Source organism: Convolutriloba macropyga, chromosome 11, assembly GCF_964194025.1.
Source record: "Convolutriloba macropyga chromosome 11, txConMacr16.3, whole genome shotgun sequence".
Classification (NCBI taxonomy): Eukaryota; Metazoa; Xenacoelomorpha; order Acoela; family Convolutidae; genus Convolutriloba; species Convolutriloba macropyga.
Window position 1 is genome coordinate 38,881,928 of NC_134478.1, and position 20,338 is coordinate 38,902,265.

The following is a 20,338-nucleotide window of genomic DNA, read 5'->3' on the forward strand; positions in this document are numbered from 1 at the left end:
ATAAAAAGTTTCAAAATTATTTGCAAGAATGTGAATGGGACATAATGTCTCTCATCAACAGGGAAAACTGGTAAAATAATGTTCAGTGGATTCACAGAATATATAATTAGACTTAACCTATTAAACATACATTTGATTTTTGATCTTATCATAAAATTTTCAAGCGTTGTATTTTTTTGCTCTCATTTGAAGACTAAACAGCGAAAAAAGGGACATGGGTATAATATGGCCAGACTAAAAAACAGTCTTAAAAATTCATGATTCAGCGCTTTATTTCAATGGTAAAATGATCCGGTAAAATCTACAAGTTATATCCAAGTCCAGCTGAAAGTGGGTAAGTTCCGTTTAAATAAAATGATTGTTGAGTGAGCTCAGCATATATCTACAAATCATGAAATTTGGAAGTTTGATACTTGGCGATATTCAAAGATAAATTTCGATATTTTCCTCGCAGATTACTGACGTAATTTGAAAGTTAAATCTGAGACTTTAACGTATGTACGCTTCAAAAAAAATAATAGGTTTTCATAGTTTTTTTAAAAAAGATCCGAAATAAATTTAAAACTGCTAAATTTGTCTATCGGTTTCTTTTGGTATATAAAAAGTTTTCGAAATTATTTGCAAGAAACTGAATGGGACATAACGTAGCGTTAACCGTTTCCAAAAGGTTGATTAGGCAATAGAATTTTTAACCCGAATAGTTTGAGGCTGGTAGCGTTATGTTATGTTCTAACCAATTTTCTACATTTGCTTTTAAAACTCTTCTGTACACTAGATGTTAAAAAAGAACTGATACAAAACTCAGCCTACTTTTCTTAGTGTTCGAGGCTTCTGTTCTTAAAACAGTCCCAAAAATGTCCTCAACCAGCCAAAAAAAAACAAATAAATACCCCTACCTCAGACAAAAAACATCAATTTTTTTTTGTTGCTTTTGGTTTGGAAAATTGTTTAAAAAGCAACAATTTGCTTCAAAGATGTTTTCCAAAACATTTATACCCTGATTTATTTTTTCGTCTAGATTGATATCTTGCAACATTCTTGCAACAATCTTGCAAGCTTTGAGTCGTCTTGCAAGGTTCTTGCACGATTTGAATCCGCTCATTATCAGGGACAACTGTTAAAATTTTGCAGTGCATTCACAGAATTTATAAGTGGACTGTGCTTATTAAACCTAAATTTGATTTTTGATCTGATCATAAAATTTCTAGTTATCGAATTTTTTGCTCTGATTTTAAGTCTAAACAGCGCAAAAAGGAACGTGATTAAAATATGGCCAGTCTAAACAGCGCAAAAAAGAACGTGATTATAATATGGCCAGTCTAAAATTAGAGTCTTGAAACTTTATAATTCAGCGCTGTTTTTCATTACTAAAATGATCCTGGCAGGCATACGTAGCGTTGCATCTTTTGAAGCAAACTGGATCAATAGCTTTACATGCGTCTCAACCACTGATGGTCAATATTATTGCCCCTTAGGAAGAATTGCATAAAACATGAGGTGTGCAGAGTTTCCTTGTTTACTTATTAACGTAAACGAAAAGCCTCATTGTTAAAAATACAATGCCAGTTATTGCATGAAATACCAATTTTGATTTAATAGGTGTAAATTAGTCTACTGACTCGTGACGCACAAGTCTGTGATCTATTGCAAACAAACAATTTTTTAGAATTCAAACATTTTATTATCATGATTATAAGTAGCAGTTAAACGCTTGCATTTGAATGAAATAAAACAATGGCACTCAAAAACTAAAATTATAGTTGTTCCGACCCCACCTGTGGGGGGAGGAACTGTATACTCAAACGACTTTTTTTTTGTTCAGTCAATTTTGGCCGATCGATATATTCATCATAGAGATATGTGAGTGGTATCATTAATAAGCTCGTCAAGCTTAGAATTCGGAACTAAAAAGATTTTTTTGAATTTCGTATTTTTTGTGGAGTTATCGAGGTTTAAAATTTTATGTGAACACGTGATATTGTTCACTTTTAGCTTGATTTTGTTCACTTTTAGCGTAAATTTGTTCAAATTAAGGCTTTTCTATAAAAATTTTATTTTAAAACTACATTTCACGCGACAAAAAAGAAACATTTTTGTGTTAGCAATAGACCGATAAAAAGGCTGGTTCTGGTCTCATGAGGAAAATTACTATAAAAAAACTCGAATTCAATTTCAGAGCTGTTTTTTAGAAAACTTTTTTAGAAAAATTATTTAATATTGTTTTTTTAGTCACTTGGAGCCTAGGCACTTTTCAAATCGAGGCTCCTTTAAAGACAAACCACATTTACAGTCAAATGATACCGACTGAAAAAAATATTTGTTTTCAAGGAACCGCTCATTTTTTTTTGTCATCGACTCTGAGTTTTTAATGAAATTTGGATATACTTTTTTGAGATTTACAAAATCTTGGGAGTCTTATGTTATAGACTCGCTAACTAAAAGTGCAATTGGCTTCCTAATGTGCATTAGGTAAACCTATATAGAGCTTTGAGTATCTATATAGTGCGTTGGATATCCAATTGCTGCTAAGACGTTAAAAAATAATTTTTCGAAAGTTTTTTTTGAACATTAACCGATATTAAACTTATTCCCTTCATGAACAGTAAGTCAGTCTCAGCAATGAAAAATCCAAATTATTTTTATTGCAACCAAAATGTATCTGGTAAGCGCTTTTGTACACTAACTGATGGTTTTATGACTTCGATAGCACGAGTTTTCATATTTTCAAGAAAAATTCAGATCTTTTTTGTAATTTTAGTTCCTTTTGAAATCTTATTTCATTATCCTAATACTGATATCTCCCATTGACTTAAAAAAGGCGTCCAATGCATCATAGATAAAACTTTCAGAGGAAACATTATGCTTTAAATGGCTTCGAAACTTTGTTCTCTTATTTCTGTTTTTTGTGGTTTTTGCCTGTATTTGTTGTTGTTTGCATAATCATAGGACTTATTTTGACGCTCTATTGATGACATATTGATGACAAACATCCTTGTCTTCCAATTGAGGCATAACGTGCTGTACTTTTTGACTTTTGTTGAAAGCTCCTGAATTTTGATGCCTATTAACACTTTAAAAACAATTTTTTAGAATATTTTTTGAATCTGAAAACTAACCAATCTTAAAGTTATTTTCATCAACTGTATGTCACTCACAGTAATGACAGGAGCTCGTTCTTTTCTACTGCAACTGAAATAAATCTGCTGAGCAGTTTTGTCTTTTATCTATTTGTTTTATGACTTCAATGCCACGAGTTTTCATAATTCATTTTTTATTTTTGGTTATCTTTTTGTAATTATGGTTCCCTTTGAAATTTTATCACATTATACTAACATTGATAGTTGCCAGTGGCTTAGAGAGGACTTTCAAAGGACAATAGATAAAAATTTCAGAGAAAAGTTTATGGTTTACATGGCTTCGACACTTTGTTGCACTTTTCAACTGTCTTCCTGGTTTTTGACTGCTTTTGTTGTTGTTTTCATAATCATAAGACTTATTGTGATGTCTTATTGATGTCTTAGGAATGAAAGACACCCTTAATTTCCTATTGAGGCACAACTTTGCGTATGTATTGACTAATTTAGTGGCTGTTAAGTCTTTTAAAAAGTTTTTGAATTGTTTTGAATTTTTTTCAATACTAACCATTATTAAACTTGTTTTCTTTAACTGTAAGACAGTCTCAGTAATCACAAGACGCACCACCTGTTTAGTGCAACCAAAACAAATCAGTTAAATTGTTTTATCTCCTTACTTTTGCTTTTATGACTTCGATGTCACGAGTTTTCATAATTCCAAAAAATTTAGGGTTTTTTTTTGTTATTTTGGTTCCTTTTGAACTCTTATCGCATTATCCCAATATTAATGGTTCCTATTGGCTTAGAGAAGACTTCCAAGGGATCATAGTTAAAGTTGTCAGAGAAACGCGTGTGGTTTTAATGGCTTCGACATTTTCTTCTCGCACTTTTCTACTGAATTTTTGGTTTTTGCATGCATTCGTTGTTGTTTTTATAATCATAAGACTTATTTTGTTGTCCTGTTGATGACTTAAGATTGAAAAATATCCCTGCTTCCTCATTGAGGCATAAATTAGCGTATTTTTTGACTTCCGTTGAAAGCTAATGAATGTAATGACGTTGATATAACCGGTTTTCTCGAAAATTTTTTATATTTTTTGCTTGCTGATTTTTTGAAGTCACATTGTTGCTGTTAAAAACCGCGTTGCTGTTAAAAAACTATATGAAGTTAGAATTTTTTTTACCAAGAATTCCTTTTTATTTTGGTATCGACACTTTTCTCGCTCAATTTTTTTTTTGAGTTTGCTGTTTTTGCATTTTTCTTCATGTAGTCCTAAAATGCTGACTGGTCTCATAGGCTTTTAATTGAGAATTAAATAATGATGTTACTCTATGAGGTCAGTTTATAGCGATGAGTATTACAGTTTATGATATTGTTCGTTTTCAAAGAATTCTTATACTTTTCAATTTTTGTTCTTTTCGTCAACTTTTAACTTATTCTCATCATTGAGAGGTTCCATCCGATTCCATATAGTTCAAAAACTATTTTTCAATTGATATCATGTCATTACTGATGTTTTGTTGGTTGGACAGTATGCGTTTTCATCAAAATTTTGTGAGTTGTCAATATTTGTGTTTCTTCTCTTTTATAGCACATTCGCTAACTTTTTTTGTTTTTGCTTATTTTGTTTTTTTTGTTTTTTCCTCGTCTTATTTGTAATGGCAGATTTTTTGAGCGCTGTAATGAGGCGTGGTATTATGTAATTCAATTGTAGTTCGGTTGTGTAACGATTTTTTAAAACTCAAATATCTATTTCAATTATCTCATCATTTTGTTGAAAATTAAGTGAAAAATGTAGATGAGCTCGGGTCGGAACATCATGTGCAAACGCACATTAACGAGCATCCTTGTTTTTGTACGTAAAAGTAGGGCATTAACTGGAACTAAAGGTTGATTTAAAGTAGGACATAAGGATTAATTTGCTCAGTCTATTCAAAAAATTGATTTTGTTTTCAATTTGTTATGCATTCAGATAAACTATAGCGTCTTATTCAATCCGTCTTAAAGCATTTGAGTATTACAAAACAATTTTGCATCTTCTGTAGATATAACGAATAAACAGGTCTCAAAAGTCTGTAATTCATGCCTATAGAACTATAGATTGAGAATGATACGGCGATATGGCTATAGATCCAGAAGACAACAGATCGCAAGCGAAAAAGATCGGAAATAAAATTATTCAAATTGCATACTGACCAATCAGATTTAAGCACAAATCTATGGTACACCGCATAAAATGTTCGATCGTGATATTTTGAGCGGTTGTAATAAATTTAAATCAATTCTCACGGACAGCTGAAATACGGCCATGGCTCGTGAGGCATGGCTAGATGCGGTGATTTTATGTCTGTTCGCAAAAACGATTAATTTCAGCCAATGTGAAAAAGATTTATTTTCAATCTATTGGCTCAACATTTTTTTTTTCGATCTATTGTCCAGTCACCATAGCCAACGGACCGCGCTAGGAAGCGTTTTCAAGAGACATATTCCTCAAGGACAAGAGTAAACGAAAATGTTATGATATAATATATGTAAATTTGTGTTTAAATATATATTTTTTTGCTATTTGGGCGTTACACTACTATATTTCCCGTAAAGTAGATAAACTGAATTGCGCGGACGCATTGATTTGCTTGGGATTGATCTAATGTAGAACAAAGACAATAAATTGTTCTCAGTTTGAATTTTTTTTCAAAAAAAAATTCGTCTATTTTTTGAGACAAAAAATTTCAGAACTGACCAACTACTTTATAGAGACAATAGTGACATTTTATGCACGTAAATTTGCTTACTAAAAACAAAAACCATATTTTGATCAATTAGGCACAAGAAATTGTTTTGACAATTTTTATATTTCAGCTATATTTCAATGATTTTATAATGTTTACTAAAAATCCGTTTCTTCTCGCAGTATGTTTGCGAAGTAAAAGAATTATATAAGGCTTAGTATGATTACAAAGAATCATGTTCGACTTAAAGGATTACATTACTAAAATTCTTTAACGTTAGTAAACCCGGGCAATAACTATTTTTTAACTTCATAGCCTTCATTCTGTTAGTCTACTACACATTTGCGCTAACAGTAGAATCTATAGGAAAACACTTTTGCGAAAAATAGCTTCTACGCTTGTCTCCTAATTTTGCTCATTTTGTGTATCTATTTTTTGCGCGACTTTTACTAAGGCGGAAATTTTGGGGTATACCTCTGCGTCGTAATGATATCAGAAAACCGCTTTTTAAGGAACAGCGCAACGGAGTTTAACGACAATCTTGATTTTGAGCAATTGCTTTCAAGTTTTTATCAGAGATCAATCATTTGTTGAGCTAATTTCGAATAGATAAGAATTTGTTTAGGTTAAGAACCTTCAAACGATTCCAATGTATGAATTAAATAGAAAAGAATCATTTTGGGTAAACACGACATAGTCGCCCGTGATGTTGATTAATTTTATTTCTGACAATTCAGTTAAACAATTTCCAAAAAGCAATGCTAGTACCAAGTGGACACTGGCAATGGGCTTTAAAATAACAGATGACAGTTTAGGCAAACTACAGGAGAGCGAAATTTAGATTAATGTAATTTAAATGTTCAAAACTAGATCGTACAATTTTGGTATCACTTTCAAAATAGTTTCAAACGAATTTCCGAACCATTCATTTATAAATTGATGCAAAAATTGTGAATTATTTATAACGTAATGCAAAAACTGGTAAACTGTTTGTAAAATAAGGCAAAATTTGCTATAACCATTTATAAAATTCGATAATTTTAAATTCATTATTTTTGCGAAACCAAGAAGTTATAAATTTCGATAAATCGTCTATTAATTTTTTCACTGGGGTTCGCATTTAATTATAATCACCAATTTACCGCATGAAATATTTGAAAATTGATTTCTATCAGATGACCATCATCTGATTCACGTTTTGATGACCAGAGTTGTTATTATAACTCAAAATTTGGAAAGAGAAGGTGGTTGAGTGAGCATATACTTCAGAAATGAGCAGGTCAGGTTTGTGGTCAAAATTGACCAGGAGGAGAGTCTTAGAACGTGACGCCATGAAGACGGAACTAAACAGGTTAGATTTCAAACAAATTTCAGAAAGAAATATATGTATATGAAAGGGTGTAAACCCTACTTTGGTCAACTACATTTTTAAAACTAAAAGAAAGAAATAACATTAAACCTTTTCAGCGACATTTGCCAAAGAGCTAAAAAAACAGTTTCGATAAGCCTTGAACAAATTTGCAATTTTTTAAGAGTCGATCTGATGCTAATCAAAGTATAAAAGTATTATCAAATCTGACAAAATTATACAGAAAAAATTGAAATACGGAAAAACTGGCAATTTTCTACGTTTCAAATCAAATATATCATCAATTTTCTGTGTTTTTAGACCCACGCCGAAGTTTTCCTACGTTCGGTAACCAAACTTAGCATACCTTTAACGGAAAATACAGGAAAATACATAATAAACAGATCAATCTGAGGCTCGTTTTCTATAGAAATAGGACTCGCGTTTGCGTTGGTTTGGTCTTCTAGACTGGGTAAAAATTTAGCCGGATTATAGAGCTCAGATGATTGAAGAAACAGATAAAAATATTTGCTGTTTCTACTAAACATGATTCCAAACTGTTTTAATCGTTTAAACGTAACTTAAACATATTTTGTTGATCTCTGGGTCGTCCGCTTACGGTCACCAAAATGACAATAAAAATTCCTTTAAATTTGATTTGCTAACTATAAACAGACTACCTGTTGATTCACGTTTAACCCACAGTTAAACACAAGATCCAGACTTTTTCATTTTTTCTGTCCAAAAACTTAAAAACTCATTATTCATGCTATTTCGAAATGTGATAATTCTTTTTACTTCGGTATTTGCCTCTGTTCTTAATTAGGTTCATTAAGTGGAAGATTGTGGAAAAAGTATGTTAATTTTTTTCTGAATTAAAATCAAAAATGGCGAAAAGAAATCTTAAAAACAGCAGCTGTCCAAGGATAAACGCTCAGGTGACTTCAGAGACTGAAGAGAATTTGTCAAACACGTTACAATCTGTTTTTTAGGACACTTCTCACAGGAAGATGAATCTGATCACAACGATGTAAATCATCTGGATGGATCTGGTGTCCATAACTGCACAATGGAAAATCCCATTTACAATGGTCCAAATAATAAAAGAAACAAAGAAGTGCAGCGCATCCACACACCAGACCACGAGGAGATTTATTGGCCTTGTAGGCAGAAAATGCTACTTACTAACACGGAAATTGGTGTAAGAAGTCGATATTCCCTCAAAATACATCAAAACTCATTCCCTGCCGAATACGAACAGTGGAACCATAGAAGTCTTAGCAATCTAATAAGAAAGTTAAATGAATGCCCGCCAATCAACACAAATCTTAACAATATCGCATGCAGACACCAATGCAAATCCTTAACTAACCAGATCAGCCCAGTTATCTACCTTGATCCCATTATCGATATATAGCTGAAACTGACTTGAACCTACAGTGTAGCTTTTCTAAACAGAAACGCAGCGTCGGCGGCAACCAGTTTTTTCCCATAATGTAACCCCAAGCAAATTGTCTTTTAATTCATTATCGTGTTGCGCAAAACATCCCTTCTGCGTACAGCCATATAAAAAAGAATTGCTCAACTCACATAGTGCCGTAACTAACCTGCCGGATATCGCTGTTCAAAATCAACAAAACGTTTCAATTAACCAAATTAACTGCCCAAAACCTTTCATAGCCTCTGCTACTCAACAGATGCTATATTCATCAGGCCTCCATCAGCAATTGCAAACAACAATTGAAAAACAAGTTCATACTTTTAATTGTACAAAACCTTGACAATTCTTGTCGGAAAAGGTAAATTATCCCCATCAACAACCTTTTTGCAATAGAAACATCTTAATCAACAAGCTACGCACACGCAATTGTCCAACAGCTTTCATCATCAGCCGTTCAATCGAAACAACTCTCGCTCTGCGCAGCTTCCAGACATACTAAGACAGACGTTCGGTTGGGAATCTTTGAAAATCCTTGCGTCATCTTGAATGTTCTCACCAGCGATCAATCAAAATTGAAAATGAAAGAATGAGCTACCTGCAAGGAATGGTAGTCGGATCAGCAAAAAAAGCCTTTCCGGGATTCTATAACACGGAATCTATCATGACGCCTTATCGGAACGTGAAAGAGCCTAACACTAAAAGAGGTCATGGGTAAAAGAAATGAGGGTTCGGATTGACCCAAAAATCTAGAGGTTCTGTACCCACAGACTTTTACTTCCTAGAAGAAGAAATACGCAAGCAATTTCAGTGTTGCAAGAAATTTGAACCTACCCAGATCACTTTATTGAAAAGCATCTCAAGTACACAAAGAAGTGCAAAGCAGCTTTTGATATTCCTTGGCTGGCATACATAAAAAAAAGGCGCGCAGCCAGAAATGAGTTTGTAGTAAGGCACCAACAATCAAGGGCAGTAAAAACAACCCAACGTACAATTCGGTTTCTTAAACTTAAAACAGCGGAGCAAAAGTGAGCGGTCAAGGTACGGAGAGTGTTTCTGAAACATCTTCAACGCAACGCGTGAAGAATGAATGAAAGAGTCCAATATCGAAATCAATTCAAAGTTGCGACTTGAACAATCACGGTTGGGTGAGCTGAAGCGCAAATTGAAAAGAACGAAATAAACGCCATTTTAGAAAGCTGAAGCTTGTTCCAAATCAACTAGTGAACTAGATAAGTCAGCTTTCAAATGGAAACCATAGGGAAAAGAAACTTTGGATTAGGCCAGTAGAGTTGACATTCTGCTAACACCAGACAGATCAAGAACTCACTTCGAAGAAACTACTGAAAAGAGCTGGCATAGTCTTTCTCACGATATCCAAAGTCACGCTATCGTTCATCCAGTGATGAGGACTGGGATGCTACCCAGTGCTGATTTAGAAAACACCATTGAGCATTCAGGAACCAGTAACATACTGTAATTGAAATTTAATCACTTCGACCGAAAACCCCCTGAATGGTCGGAGCGGTCCGGAAGGTTCATTGCTAAAGTGGATAAACGACCAATACCAGACTCAGAGAAGATGAGTCATCTTAAAACTCTATTGACAGGCAAAGAACAGTCAGCAGTTTTTGAAATGGGCCAGTCTGGGCTCTTCTATGGTGTTTCTTGGAGCATTCTGGAGAAGAAGTTTGGCCAACCTCATGTAATCATCGACACACAGCTGGAGGGTATTCAAAAGGGAGTCAGATGAAACCTCCTGACTAATGAGGTCTGATCAATTGATAAATGGTTGTCTCTGAATTTGCGAATTTGCTCAAAGTGTTCAGCAAATTGGTGATCCGTTATCAAGCTCGACAATGTATATGCCAGAAGATAACCAAACTCAAGTTCTTCAAGCGAAGTGGTGGTTCTATATTGATGATAAAGATGAGAACCGGCCCGATCTGATACTAAAAATGTCTATTTATATTCGCTTTCGTGGAGTTAGGTGTTTCAGCATTTAAGGGAGAGCGAAAAAAGAGACTGTTGAGACTCAAGTAGAGACAAAATGTTCTCGGATAAATCGATGTTCAGTACGAGTTCAAATGTGACAGAAATCAATCAAAAGTCAAAAACAATCACTCTCAGCTAATTGAAGGCACAAAAAAGTTTAATCTGTCCGTTTCAGGGAAAAGAGTTTTGAAGATCTTTACAATGCTAACAGGAAGCAACGTATGTGTTACGGATGTCTGACAAAGGACATGCAAAAACGATTTTAAAGTCAACGCATGCAGTATTAATGGATGTTCCAAAAATCACTACTCGTTGTTTCACTCAGAAAAACCAATAAACGAGGGAAATTACGAACTCAACGTAAGCGTAGTAACAATCAACAAAAGTAACAGTGTTTTGAGCTGTCTTCAGACATTCTTCTCTCAACACAAAACGGTTGTAACAGGCTGAACACGTATGTTATCTTCAAAAGTGGATCAACCGTATCATTCATCCATCAAAGTGGAAGACAAGTTACGTACTCAAGGCAACGATGCTACCCTCAACATAGCTGGCATACACTGAACAGAGGATCTGAAGGCAGAAAGGGCGCACTTAATCCAGGCGTTTGCACACCAGTCAACCTTGTCGGTGAACACAAAACTACGATTACATCCAGCTGTAGCAAAACTTCAATTGTTTTAAAGTTCTTCTAAACAAGAGCTCCAACTTGATGGATGTTGGTCTCATTTTCGATCAATATGCTTATGTGCTACCAACGCCCATTGGACTACAAAAAAGGAATCTTTCGCTGTCTTAACAGAATTTGGATGGCTCGTAAGTACACCCATGACTTTTAGGAGAAATATCAAGTTAGTCAAGTCGCCTTCAAAGAAAATGTGAAGGTGGCCAAGATTGTCCAAACATGGTAAAATTTAGAAGCCTAAGCCTCCAAAACTGACCCTGTCAGTCAGTCAAAGAAGGAAATGCAGGCTAGAAGATCATGGAGAGTACGGTTAAGTTTACAGGCGAAGCTAGAATGACGTGTACGAATCCAGAGCCCAATCTACCAAACAACTAGAGCTCAGCACTGGGTCAACTTTACTCAATGGAGCAAAGATTCCAAAAGGAGGCAAACCGGGAAAATTGTGTGCCAACATTCAATAGATACAGATTTGTTAAGAAAAAAGTGATTCGTTAAAATGCTGAACGAATCCAAAATAAAACGCAGTTCTGGGGAAGAACAACCTGTGCCCCATCATGCGGTGCTAAATCTGACCAAAATTGGCAAAGTCAGACGCATTTGCTTTGTCTGCATCAAAGTATAAAGAAGTTAGCCTAAACGACAAGCCTAAACGACAGAGTTATAATCTTTGATCAATGTATTCAATTGCAGCAAAACCATTTCAAAACAATTTGTACATGGACAATCTTATGAATTCAGTAGAATTCTTGCAGACAAAATTGAGCACTTCAGTCAATTACCACCTCTTATCTCAAGACAAAAATGTGAATTGAAAAAATTGTCACGCATCAATGATGAAAATACCAAAGCAATCCTAGAAAACCTGACATTAATACGCAACACAAAGCAAACCAGAATGAACCCAACCAGTAAAACTTTCAGTGCTTGGACAACAATGGACTGGTAATGATGATAGTTTTCAAATGTTGGGAGATACCAGCAATAAAGATGACACTCTAATAACTAAGAGGACGCTTCTGTCACTATTATCTTCAGCGTGTTTCTCAATCTTTGCGTTTATCTCAATCGTTTGTCTTCAGCGTTTTCTCCTTCTTGTGTTAACAAGAAACAACTTCTGAAAACTATCTAGACTAACAATGGACAACAAAGAGACAACGTAGTGGAGCCTGGCGAGTAAGAAGAAATTTTTAAGTGGAAAGGTAGATTTCCAATAGTGTTTGAACCCAGCATCGATTACAGTTTTTCTGAAGACACAAAGCCAAAGGAGTACTCATCCAATTTAGCTTTTAATAATTGAAAAGGCAGCGTGGCTCAAATGAGACTACTTTAAATAACTTGCTCGGAATTGCAAGCTGCTGTGATGGCGGTCAGGTTGAAATGACAGATATTGAAGGAATACGAGTTGAAAATACTCAATTGCAGTTTCGGTTCAGACTGAACTTCTGTATTGTAGTGATTACACCAATCCCAATGAAAAAAAATTGTTTATGGCCATCCAATTAGCTGAGGTACTGAATACAACTGATGTTTCACAATTCGGAAATGTGAGGCGTATCAACAACTCAGCGGACTATGCCACGAGAGCAATCAACACTAAGCAACTCAAGTGATGTCATTGGCTCACAGGGCCAGTCCGGTTGAAACGATTAGAAAATGAAAGACCAGAGCATGTGGTCCTAGATTTTTGCGTCAGTTGAGGAGAAATTGACCTCACATGTCGTCATGACGTAAGTCGAAGAGAAAAAAACTGTAATTCAGTGGAGTGTTTCAGTATCTTTAACAGCCTAGTGAATACGGTAGAATGTGTATAGTGAGCTTTGAGCGAACACAAACCACAAAAACCTGTATTCAGCTTCCAAAAGAGAAAAATGCAAAATCATTCATGTACAAGCTACAACAGCGAGGACAATTTGCTGAAGAGATGAATTCTATTGTATCTGAATGCGAACATCCAAAAATCAGCAAAACTTTACAGTTCTCCCCATTTTTTGTTGAAGAAGGGCCTCTTTGAGCCAAAATGCCGATTACGCATGAGTCAACTGAAATTCGATGCAAAGCATTATATTGCTGCATTGGAAGTATCATGCGGTTGATTTTATCATGCAAAATGAACACAAAAACAGTCTGCATGAAAGCACTGAACATGTAAGGAGCCATGTTCAGCGGAAGACGTTGATTATGGGAATACAAAACGCCTTATGATCAATCATGAACAAGTGCATTAACAGCGAAAGTATAAACGAACGACGGAGTTTACAAGAGACCGGCAGTGATGCTCGAAACTATACTACAAACAGGAATTAGTGGTTTCGCGGTTGCAAAATGGGTTGGCAATGTGAGGTTTGAGCTTTACCAGTTGGAAAGTTTTTCATGACCATACCGAACATTGGAGTTAGAATAGAACAGCAAGCAAAATCTAATGCTACCTTCTATGCAAGTAAATTTGATTTGTTCACTTCGTTCAACATCTATGTTGAACCAACCTGCTGTTGATAAAATTTAATCGATGAACTTCTATAGGATTGAAAAACTTCCTATGACATTATTTTTACACTGAAATGTGACGTTATGGAGTGTGGCCAGGTGTCAGATATTTCAATAATTTTATTCTCATCCTATGTAACAAAAAAACAATGGAACCGTAAATCACTTCTTGAGGGACGCTCGCCATGGCCGATAAGATTCACAAACTTCTCTTTTTCAGAAGACTTAATTTAAATGATTTCTGCTTTTGTTTTCAATGAAAGCAGGCCTTCTCGCATGAAATTTCATTTTTGTTTCGTCACCGTTGGGTCGAGGGTTCATTCGCAGCGCTAATCATTACATCTTCCCACGAGTGGTTAAATACATCAGGCGTCGTCTTTTTTTCATTTCTTCCATCATAACCCAGGTTTAGGTTCGCGACTTTAGACCGCTCTGATCAGACTATTTTGGTCTCACACTGGTGGCGTGGTGCAACCCAAAATACATGGTCTGGGAAACGCTGGATTCTGGACAATGGTCGCAATACGGTCTGATTAGAGGGCAAAGTCTGGGAAATGATCTGGACAATAGTCGCACTACGGTCTGTTCAGAGGGCAAAGTCTGGGAAATGGTCTGGAAAATAGTCCCACTACGGTCTGATAGAGCGCAAAGTCGAACTACAGTATGATCATAGGTCGCACAAAAGTCTGTGCAATGAACTCACTACGGTCTGATCACAGAACATAGTCTGGACATAAGTTGCCCCAAATTCTGACTACAGATTTTTAACTGACCGTATTTATTTGACTGCAGTTTTTTATCACTGTTTTTGATGACTCAAAGTAAAATTTGCAGGTGCTTCAAAATGACTTTTTTTAAATTTTTTTTCAATTAGTTTGAAAGATATACTGAATTATTCAGTTTTAAGTTGAGTAGTACATAGGTTTGAATTAAATATTTTAAACAAAAAACAACGGAATATAACATGTATTCAAGAATGGTCTGATCATAGGACAAAGTTTGGAGTATGGTGTGATCAGAGGGAGCATTGGTCACACTAAAGTCACACAAAATTTAGGGTCGCACCAGAGTAGCACGAATTATTTGGATCGCACGATAGACTGATCAGAGGGATTTGGGTCGCGCGATGGTCTGATCAGAGATCTTTTGGGTCTCACTACGGTCGCACATTTCTTGGGTAGCACTTCCGTCTGATTAGAGGGCTTTGGGTTGCACGATAGTCTGATAAGAGGGCGAAGTCTGGGAAATTATCTGATCAGAGCGGTCTAGTGTCGCGCACCTGAACTTGGGTACTGCCCGCAGCCATTCGCTCGCTATCTCTTGCTAGTAGATTTCAATTTAGCAAAAGCCGTACCTCTTGTGCATCACAGCATTATAGCAGTGATGGTCAGATGTTCTTCCACGGTTTTGTTCAGACTGAGCCACATCACTGGGTCATTACTGCTAGCGTTGTCATCACCATTTTGATAAAGTACCAATTTAGTCTAAATTCGAACTGTTATGGATGTCCGGAGAAACCAATATTATTCTTGTTTACTTTGCCATTTTTTGAAAAATCCTGATTTGCGATTGTTGTTAAAAAAAGCAAGTAATGGTTCAATAATTACAAAATAATAGTTTGAAAGTTTTGTTGCCAGTAGATTCCGCACCCGGGCCGAGGAATTTGGCCAAAATTATGTAAGATCAGCGGCAACTAGCGTTGACAAGTCGGAAAATTCACCGCAATTTTCCTACATAATTTTGCGTTGAATGCGTTGAATTTGAAGACAAAAATTCAACGCATTCAACACCAAATTATGTAAGAAAATTGCGATTTATTTTCCGACTTGTCAACGCTAGTTGCCGCTGATCTTACATATTTAGCGTTGAATTTAGCGTAGATCTTATATATTTAGCGTTGAATTTAGCGTAGATCTTACATAATTAGCGTTGAATTTAGCGTAGATCTTACCTATTTTTGCGTTGAATTTAGCGTTGATCTTACAAAAACTCAACGCATCCACTTGAACTATTAACCTCAAGTTGCCTATGGGCTCGAACTTCTGACCTCCTGTTTGCTTGTCGCCTCTTCTACCGTTGTGCCATAGTACCTTGGTTTCCTTAAGAGCTGCAATTCTTATAAAGCGTAGATCTTACATATTTTGCGTTGAATTTAGCGTAGATCTTACATATTTTGCGTTGATTTTGCGTAGTGTTTAACTTAGCATATTCAACGCATTTACAATGTGAGGCGTACTGGGAAAAATTTACATTTTTTTAAAAAGTTTTGAAAAAAATTTTAATTTCTAAAATGGTCTGAAATGGTTTTTGCACCGTAAGAGTGCACTCAAGGGTTATTTTTTGCTGACTTCATTTTTCTCACTTATGCAGTATAGGGGTCGAAACAGTAAAAAAAAATTTCGAAAAAAATTTGAAATCGTAACATGGTCTGAATTGGATTTTGCACTATAAAAGAGCACTAAAAAATATTTTTTTCTGACCTCATGTTTCTCACCTTTGCAGTATAGGGTTCGAAACAGTGAAAAATATTGATTTTTTGGAAAAAAAAACTTGAAAAAGTTCTGAAATCGTAAAATGGTCTGAAATGGATTTTGCACTATAAAAGAGCACTAAAAAGATTTTTTTCTGACCTCATGTTTCTCACCTTTGCAGTATAGGGTTCGAAACAGTGAAAAATATTAATTTTTTGGAAAAAAAAACTTGAAAAAGTTCTGAAATCGTAAAATGGTCTGAAATGGATTTTGCACTATAAAAGAGCAAAAATGTGATTTTTTGCTGACTTCACTTTTCTCACCTGTGAAGTATAGGGGTCGAAACAGTAGAAAATTGACTTTCTAAATAAATTAGAAAACTTTTGAAATCGTAAAGTGGTCTGAAATGGAAAGGAAAGATTAGCGTTGAATGCGTTGAATTTATGTAAGATCAACGCTAAATTCAACGCTAAATATGTAAGATCTACGCCAAAATTCAACGCAAAATTATGTAAGATTAGCGTTGAATGCGTTGAATTTATGTAAGATCAACGCTAAATTCAACGCTTAATATGTAAGATCTACGCCAAAATTCAACGCAAAATTATGTAAGATTAGCGTTGAATGCGTTGAATTTATGTAAGATCAACGCTAAAATTCAACGCTAAATATGTAAAATCTACGCCAAAATTCAACGCAAATTTATGTAAGATTGGCGTTGAATGCGTTGAATTTTTGTAAGGTCAATGCTAAATTCAACGCTAAATATGTAAGATCTACGCTAAATTTCAACGCTAAATTTGTAAGATCTACGCCAAAATTCAACGCAAAATTATGTAAGATTAGCGTTGAATGCGTTGAATTTATGTAAGATCAACGCTAAATTCAACGCTAAATATGTAAGATCTACGCCAAAATTCAACGCAAAATTATGTAAGATTAGCGTTGAATGCGTTGAATTTATGTAAGATCAACGCTAAAATTCAACGCTAAATATGTAAAATCTACGCCAAAATTCAACGCAAATTTATGTAAGATTGGCGTTGAATGCGTTGAATTTATGTAAGATCAACGCTAAATTCAAAGCTAAATATGTAAGATCTACGCTAAATTTGTAAGATCTACGCCAAAATGCAACGTAAAATTATGTAAGAATAGCGTTGAATGCGTTGAATTTATGTAAGATCAACGCTAAAATTCAACGCTAAATATGTAAAACTTACGTCAAAATTCAACGTAAAATTATGTAAGATTAGCGTTGAATGCGTTGAATTTATGTAAGATCTACGCTCAGGCGTAGATCTTACATAAATTCAACGTATTCAACGCCAATCTTACATAATTTTGCGTTTTTTAGCGTTGACACCTCGTCCCGGGCACCGCTAGAATTGGTATAATTTGAATCTATCATGCTATCAACTATCGTTTTCCATATTCCACTTCAAAGATGTCAGAACCCGCAAAACCAATATTATTAGTAAGTAAGTAATTGGAGCTTTGTGAAGTAAAGAATGAGCAAAAGCGGTTAAGTGTGCTTCAGGTGTCTATCAACGCTGGATTTAATTCTAATCGGAATCGGAAACATGGTTGGTGGTGGAATGTACGTCTTAACGGGAGAACTTGCAGCAGCAATCACAGGACCAGCTGTCATCTTGTCTTTCTTCCTAGCTGGAGTTGCTTCTGGACTCTCAGCCTGGTGTTACGCCGAGTTCGGTTCACAGATTCCGAAAGCTGGCTCTGCCTACATCTACACGTATCTAACCATTGGAGAGTTTGCGGCGTTTGTGATTGGTTGGAATTTGATACTTGAACACGTGATCGGGGCTGCGGCTGTGGTCAGAGGGCTGCTAGGGTACATTGACGAGATCTCCAACAATGTTCTAGTTGATGCTTTGCCCACACTTATGCAGAGAAATGACTTTGATCCCTACACAGCTATTATTATTTTTGCCCTATGTGTAATCGTTTGTCTGGGTGAGTTGGCAGCATCAATTATTTTTTACATCGAGAATGATATTGGTGAGGAGAGTTCAATTCTCTTCTGAACTCCTAATCTAGGCCTGGACTAATGAAAAGCCTGTGCTCAATCATAAAGTGGCATGAAAAGACTATGTTCGCCGCAAATGATCCATGAAAAGAATTATGCTCGACTTTATAGACATTTCGACTTTAACTCGCGCTAAACTTTCCAGCTTGACTTAAACTCGACACAAATATGACTTTAGTTTTACCAAAATTTTGCCGAAAAATAGTTTTCAATCAAAAAAAATGAAGCCAAAAATTAGGCCAAAAATAATGAGTTCCAACCAAGTAGTTGTCCAAACGAACCCAAAATTGATAAGGAAGTTGCCGAGTTAGCTTGCCTGTACAGTGAAGAGTTGACCTTTTTGCATGTTTGCGTTCTCGAAAGAGCAAATAGAGAACTTTCCAACTCAATGCTTTTATAATTATCAGTTTTTTCCAGTTATTTGTTATACCTATTCTTTGGCTCCATGTTCAGCGCAATTCTTATATGGAATCATCACGTGTCAGCACATCTCAGCGCTTTCTTCAAGTATAAGGAAAAGAGAACATTAGAACTTCAATGCCTTGTTTTGCAGTCGAAGAGGATAGGGCGATGATACATTCTGTAGCATGGAGCAACAAATGAGCTGAAGACGTGGAAACGAGCTAAACATTCTTTGTTTATCAAAAGTCAAATATGTTTTCAGACCGTTTTTTTTTGGTTTCTGCTAACTTCCGAGAATTATTTTGTATACATTTTAGGCTCAAACTATGAAATCCCGATAGAAACAAACTTACGAATCTTACTAAGGTCACAGAGCACATTAATCTGTCTTATGTTAAAACTTGACCAATATCTTGTTAAACTTTCTAGGGCACGAAAATCGACAATATTAAGATTTTTAAGGTTGGAATGATCTTCTGTTAAAGGTTCGATCCATCGGACTCCACTTCAGTTGAAGGTCCGGTCCTCTGGACTACGCCTCAGCTGAAGGTCTGGTCCCATGGATCATCCTTCAGCCGAAGGTCCAGCCGTCTGGACTGCCCCTCAGCCGTAGGTACTAGATCCTGGACTGCCCCTCAGCCGTAGGTACTAGATCATGGACTGCTCTTCAGCCGTAGGTAGTTAAAAACGGACTGCTCCTCAGCCGTAGGTATTTTAAAACGGACTGAAATTCGGACATGCAGTCTGTAAAGTTCGGCTTTGCAGTCTAAAGTTTGGCTGTGCAGTCTGTAAAGTTCGGCTGTGCAGATTTTGCACAGACTGTAAAAATGGTCTGCGCAGATTAAGTTCAGAGTAACATTTTTTTGTTCTGTATTTTTACCATGATCAGTGTAAAAAATGACATGAACATAGTACTGTGCAGGGTAAAATTGCAGAATTGAAATACTATGATTCAGCGCTGAGTTACTATGTTACTATGATCCGGGACCACAATAATAAAATTGTAATAGATCATGTAAAACTTACACTGAATTCTGGCAAATTTAAAACGAAAGTATTAAGTTGACAGTTGCGGAAAGTATTAAGTATTCAGCAGGGGAAAACGGTACTATATTTAGAATTTCCCCAGGCCTGTAACCACCGAAAAAAGGTAAAAACATAATCAGATGAAAATGTTTCCAATTGTTTTGGGAAAAACGGGAGTTCTCGCCAATCGGTACAACTAATGGGCATCGAGGCGTGAAAAACAATATGGCAGCATACCTAGTCATGTTTTTCGTTATAAATATAACTTTAACTAAATGTTCAAAGTTTTGTCCAAAGTGAGCAACCTGGGAGTCAATTCTTTTCGTCTAGGTTTTGGAAATTTTTTCTTCTTCATTGATCTCAATCACATAAATGAAGGCCAAAAGGTATTTTAGTTGATTCGTATTCTACGATGAACTGCTTGATCAAAATATTCTAGTGGTTGTGGGTAAAAAGCTGTATGAATTCAAAAGGGTTTCTGCCTGTGCGAAGAGCGAATAGAAAGCAAAAATACAGGCTTTATAAAGAATTGGTTTTTTAAACCGAACTAAGTTTTCAAATTTCCTTTTCAAAAATCGTCTTGTCAGTTTCTTCAGAATTGACGTAAGTTTTGACCGTAGTTTTACTTATTTGACAGT

General features: G+C 35.6%; 1 protein-coding gene across 2 annotated transcripts in view; it reads left to right on the forward strand.

Annotated features, from left to right (window-relative positions):
* The first annotated feature begins 6,571 nt into the window (after window positions 1–6,571).
* Window positions 6,572–20,338, forward strand: part of LOC142350053 (cationic amino acid transporter 3-like) — a 35,661-nt gene continuing 21,894 nt past the window's right edge. For both annotated transcript variants that reach the window (XM_075401968.1, XM_075401967.1), the window contains exons 1-2: window positions 6,572–7,155; window positions 17,766–18,199. In XM_075401968.1, coding sequence (XP_075258083.1) covers window positions 7,076–7,155; window positions 17,766–18,199 — 514 coding nt within the window. In that variant the 5' untranslated portion in view covers window positions 6,572–7,075. The remainder of the gene's footprint in view (window positions 7,156–17,765; window positions 18,200–20,338) is intronic.